General features: G+C 50.6%; 1 protein-coding gene across 1 annotated transcript in view; it reads left to right on the plus strand.

Moving 5' to 3' along the window:
- Positions 1-566: 566 nt before the first annotated feature.
- Positions 567-5,366, plus strand: part of Lmbr1l (limb development membrane protein 1 like) — a 15,194-nt gene continuing 10,394 nt past the window's right edge. Inside the window, exons 1-3 of the mRNA XM_005353938.3 lie at positions 567-947; positions 2,732-2,816; positions 4,051-4,084. Coding sequence (XP_005353995.1) covers positions 876-947; positions 2,732-2,816; positions 4,051-4,084 — 191 coding nt within the window. The 5' untranslated portion in view covers positions 567-875. The remainder of the gene's footprint in view (positions 948-2,731; positions 2,817-4,050; positions 4,085-5,366) is intronic.

Genomic DNA, 5,366 nt, shown 5'->3' on the forward strand with positions numbered 1-5,366 from the left:
ACAGGGTTTCTCTGTGGCTTTGGAGCCCGTCCTGGAACTAGCTCTTGTAGACCAGGCTGGTCTCGAACTCACAGAGATCCTCCTGCCTCTGCCTCCCAAGTGCTGGGATTAAAGGCGTGCGCCACCACCGCCCGGCTTTCTATTCGTTCTTTAATATCCTAGGCCTTCCATAAAAATGAATGAGAGAAAGTTTTCGGGAGTGGCTGGGGAAATCTCCAATAGCAATACACTTCGAGAAAACGCTATAGGCCCTTGGGTTACAGGGCCGCGGGGTGCTCTTATATCTCGACTGGTTGTCCTGATCCAAACCATTCATTTAAAGTAAAATCGTGGCTAATACTAATATCCTGGAATCAGCACATCTCAACAGCGGATCAAGTGGAGTCTTCGTTTTTACAACAGCTTCGACAGGCCAAAAATATCCCGCCTCCTTTCCCAGAATATCCTATCAGCGCACCCTTCACGATGAGCGACAGCCGACAAGCAGCCAATAAGTTCCGCTGTTTGAAAGAAACCCGCCCAGGCCTTGTGTCGTCACCGGGCCTCTTAAAAGGATAGCACCGAGCCGGGAGCTTCCGCGTAGCTGGGCGGCCGGTACTTGCGTTGAAACGGGACTGTGAGTGACCCCATCTTAAAGGGGAGGTTGCCGCGGGGGACCCGAGCCCTTTAAGACGAGGCAGGCTGGGGCCTGCCCCTTTAAGGGCGGGGCGTCCGACGGCTGAATCTGAGCCCCAGATTACCTTGAGTTTCCGTCGCGGGCAGCGAGGAGCAGCTCTTAGGCTGGGTCCGGGTGCTTGGCGGGCGGCGGTGGCCTCATCCCCGCTCGTCCTCCCCGGGCCCGGAGACAGCCCCGCCCCAGTCATGCTGAGCAGAGTATGGAAGCAGCTGACTACGAAGTGCTATCCGTGCGAGAGCAGCTGTTCCACGACCGGGTCCGCGAGTGCATCGTGAGTGCGGGACCTGGGCGGGAAGGGGCCGGCCGGGCCGAGGTGGGAGGGGCGCGGGCAGCGGTGGGGACAGGAAGTCTGCTGCCCCGGCTCCCAGCACCTCGGTCCCTGAGGGGGCCGGGGCCGGGATGGCGAACTCCTGAGTCCGGTGTGCTGGGTCCCTGAGTCGTAAACAAAGCCGCGGGGTTTCCGTTCCTCGGCTGTTCGCCCCTCCCCCCGCCCCCTTCGACTCCTCCTCGGCGGGCGTTCCTGGCGGTGGGTCCTCTTGGGCGGAAAAGTCTGATCCTCCACAAAAGAATGGGTTTGCTTTGGGACAAGTTGATGTGCGTATTCCCCTTAAAAGTAGATGGAGGGCAATCGTAGTTGTTGGAATGAAGCGAGACCCGGTCACACAAAGCAGTTAACTAGGGACGTGCAGTGGTGGCGCGAGGGAAGAGTAGGGGATGTGGTGGGTCCCCCCACTAAGGAAGAAAGTAATCCTGTCCGAGGTGGGTTGTAAGATGTGGAGATGGGAAGACACCGAAGTTTCCGCGCCTATTTTTCTCTTCCCTTCAATGATGGTGGTTTGTTTTCATTCGTGTTGTGATTGAACCCTGGGCCTTTGGCATGCAGCATGCCAAACACAAGCCAACACAGTGACGCACACCCCACAACACTTCCTGATAATTTATTTGACACCCTGGAAGACTAGCCATTCTGGGAGTTCTTCTGGGGGCTCCGCAGTAGTCCTGAGCACAAGCATGTTCCTTTTTTTTTCCTTCGGTATTGCGCAAGTTCAGGGCAGAATGAACAGAACACAGCTGTAAAAATGCAGCTGCAATCTTGGTGACTGCTTCTATGGGGGTTCCCTAAGTCAAAGGCTACAGCTGTATTTCAGATTCAGGACTTCTTAGTGTCTTCTCTCCTTGTCACTGAACAGATTTCCTATTAGGTCAGCTCCTCCTGGAGACTAGAAGACACGGGAGACTAATCTTGTCTTTGCCTACCTCAACTGCAGTGACATCTTTTTTTTTTTTTTTTTTTTGTATTCTCCGGCTTTGGGGAAGTGTCTAGATATAACCCACGTACTAATTAATCTGTTCAAGTTCTGTCCTGTCTAACCACTCAGGGCCATGGGTAGGTCCTAAGAGCCCTGGCCCTGGAGTTGAAAGTCACTTGTGGAAGAACCTGAGGATTTTATTAATTCGGCAGATAACCAACTCTGGAAAGGTTGGGCCTGACTAAAGCCTTGCTGAATGATTATTAAATGGGCTCTAGTTTGCCACAGAGCAGACCTGATGTTTCAGGTTCCGAATAAACAGTAGAAGTTCAGATTTGCTTGGTAGACGTGATTCTGACATAGCAGTTCATGGAGTATACTTTCTCATAACTGCAAATGGAGCTGGGTAAGAAGAATACGAAGACAATGCAGACAACTTTTTCTCAAGCCTATTACTTTCCCTGAATGTTGTCAAAGTATAGTCAGTCTCTCTTGTTCTATGGCCTGATTCTATGGTATAGAATATGTGTATGCATGTGTATATACATTTCTAGAAGTTTCTCTGTTTACCTCTAAAGATGTGGATGAAGCTTGTGGCTCCAGCAAAGTGCTGGGACTTGGTTGGTGCTGTTTCCCAGGGACTTGGGATAGCCTCTGTTTGGTCCTGCGTGGAGCCCCCATGCTGTAACTAGAAGGAAGGCATCAGTGAGCAATGTAGAATCCCAGGATGTATGGAACCCTTGGGGCTGTGGAATGTGCTAGAAACTATGGAACATGTCATTCCAGGTTGTTTTTTTTGGCACAGATCTCAATACTTCTATTTGCAACACTCTACATCCTCTGCCACATCTTCCTGACCCGCTTCAAGAGGCCTGCTGAATTCACCACAGGTACTTTTGACCTCCCTGCCTTCAGCCAGAGTTCTAGTTGCCATGGAGCGAGCCCCACAGGAGTGGGTGACGGTGCCTGTTGGGAAAGGAACAGTGGCTGTGCTGGGCTGTTTGAAACCCTTGCTGCTCAGCCCCATCCTTCCACAAGCAGAGAAATAGATGGAAAAGCTTTGATTTCTTTCTTGTTACTTAATTACTTTATTTGTATATATTTTAAGTTAGAGGACAAAATAATGTTTTATTGTGGCATTTTCAAAATCAGGTACCCCTTTCTTGGTTTTATTTTGTTTTATAGACAATATCTCATGTAGTCCTGGCTGGCTTTAAACACCTTATAGCTAAGAGTGACCTTGAACTCCTGTCTCTACCTCCCACCTCCCAAGGTATATTGGCGTGTGCTACCTCATCCCTATCCATGTAGTTTTTATTCCTTCTTTTTTTTGAGACAGGATTTCTCTGTGTGTAGTCCTGGCTTTCCTGGAACTTTTTTTTTTGTAGACCAGTCTGGTCTCGAACTCAATGAGATCCACATGCCTCTGCCTCCAAGTACTAGGATTAAAGCCATACGGCATTGCTACCCGGCATCCATGTAACTTTTCTGACCTCAGTTTTACCCTACAAATTGGGCATAATTAGTCCGCCTGGTACTTTGTCACTGGGAGGACCAAATGAGAGCCGTTTGTGAACCTGAAGTAGATAACTGCAGGGTGAGTGCCATCTTCTTCCTAGTGCTCCCCCAAAAGGACCTGGCACCTCCCGAGATTTGGTGACAGTAGTCTTTCTTTTTGTAGAGAGGCTAAGTTTTCTTGGAGTGTGGCTTTGGGTCCATGGATCTCGATGGGTTAGAGGAACGAGCCCAGCACTACATTAGTGCTGTCCCCTGCGGAACTTTTCTCTGCAAAGTCCATCTTCCCCCTGTGCACGTTTCTTTTTCCTTCACCCAGCCACTGATGTGAACAACCTCACAGACTGCAGTCTGAGCCTCTCTAAAGAGGAATCTGTTAGTGATGAGGAGGAAGGAGAAGAGCGTGGGAATTAGGGGCTTCTATTCTGTGTACCTAGGACCACTATCATCAAGCTGCTGCCTTGGTTGGGGAATAGGTTGTGAGGTTTATAATACAAGATCTCCCAGAGCCTCTTTCTCAGCACTGTCTTCAATGACGGGGACAGGGGACACATTATCCTAAGTTTGGCTCCCAGAGCCGCCCACTGATGTCCTGTCTGTCTCTTGCAGTGGATGATGAAGATGCCACAGTTAACAAGATTGCGTGAGTGTCACTACCTTCAACACCCGAATCCAGTGCCTTTTAGACGCTGGGATCGAGAAAGCCCTCTAGGGCAGCGGGAGAAGGAGCCATCATCCATCCAAGAGGAGTTCCTACTTCCACCTTATTTCTGGCTTCTTCTGGCTTTGCCCTATGCTTGCTTGGGATGTTCAGAAAAGCTGCTGTTCCTGTCTCCCTGGTTGGGCCAGGAGCTTCATGATGTGGATATTGGCTGGGGCCTGAGTCACCAGGAAATGGCTTCAGCTTGGCTTCACCTCCTGACAGTCAATGTGGGTGGGGAATGGAGGGGGAGACAGGCTAATGGAAACAGGGCAGGCTTTGGTGAAGATCGAAAACCCCTGAGGGATCAGAGAAACCCTGTCTTGAATACCCCACCACCACACACACACAGACACACACAAAACACCCTGAAGACAAAAGTGATTGGTTGTTAGAGGAAGGCCCTTATCGTGGATATTTTTTTTTAAATCTTATTTATTTTTATTTTATATACATTTGTATTTTGCCATGGATGTTGAGGCCTCTGGACCTGGAGTCACCGACACCTGTGAGCTGCCATGTGGGTGCCGGGAATTGAACCCAGGTCCTCAGGAAGACCAGTCAGTGCTCTTAACTGCTGAGCCATTTCTCCAGCCCCCATGGACAGTTCCCATTCACCCGCAGCACATACAGAGGAAATACGGAGATGCCCCCTCTGGACTGACAGACTAGAAGGCAGCACTCTCCTTTTCTGAATGTGTTCCCAGCTGGCGCAGCCATGGCACAGGCCTTGCTTATGAAGTTGGGTTTTAGCTTGTCTTTATTCTCTCACTAATGCCTTCTTAAAGGGCATAGCCATATGGAGACTGAGCGCTTATCCACACAGAAAAGGCAAGCTCAGAAATCTGTATCCCTAAGCAGAGAGGAGGAGCCACGTCCTTGCTTTGTTAGCATTCCTGGCATGCCCTGTAGGCATGGATGGGAAGATGGCATTCCTGGGATAGCCTAAACAAGTGACATAGCTGGTGATTAGGGGCCTATGACTACCTAAGGTGGCGTCTATCCCAGCTGCCGAGGCTACTCTGTAGGTAAGGACTAGGGTGAGGTGGCAGTGGGCAGAGCCCAGCTGGACAGCTCCCTCCTGTCGCTCCTGCTGGTTCTAGAGTAGAAGTCTTGGGGGAAAGTGGGGCTTATAGGGCAGCGAGTGCTGGGCTGACCCGTCCTTTCCTCTTCCTAGGCTGGAGCTCTGCACCTTTACCCTGGCAGCGAGTGCTGGGCTGACCCG

Source organism: Microtus ochrogaster, chromosome 15, assembly GCF_000317375.1.
Source record: "Microtus ochrogaster isolate Prairie Vole_2 chromosome 15, MicOch1.0, whole genome shotgun sequence".
Classification (NCBI taxonomy): domain Eukaryota; kingdom Metazoa; phylum Chordata; class Mammalia; order Rodentia; family Cricetidae; genus Microtus; species Microtus ochrogaster.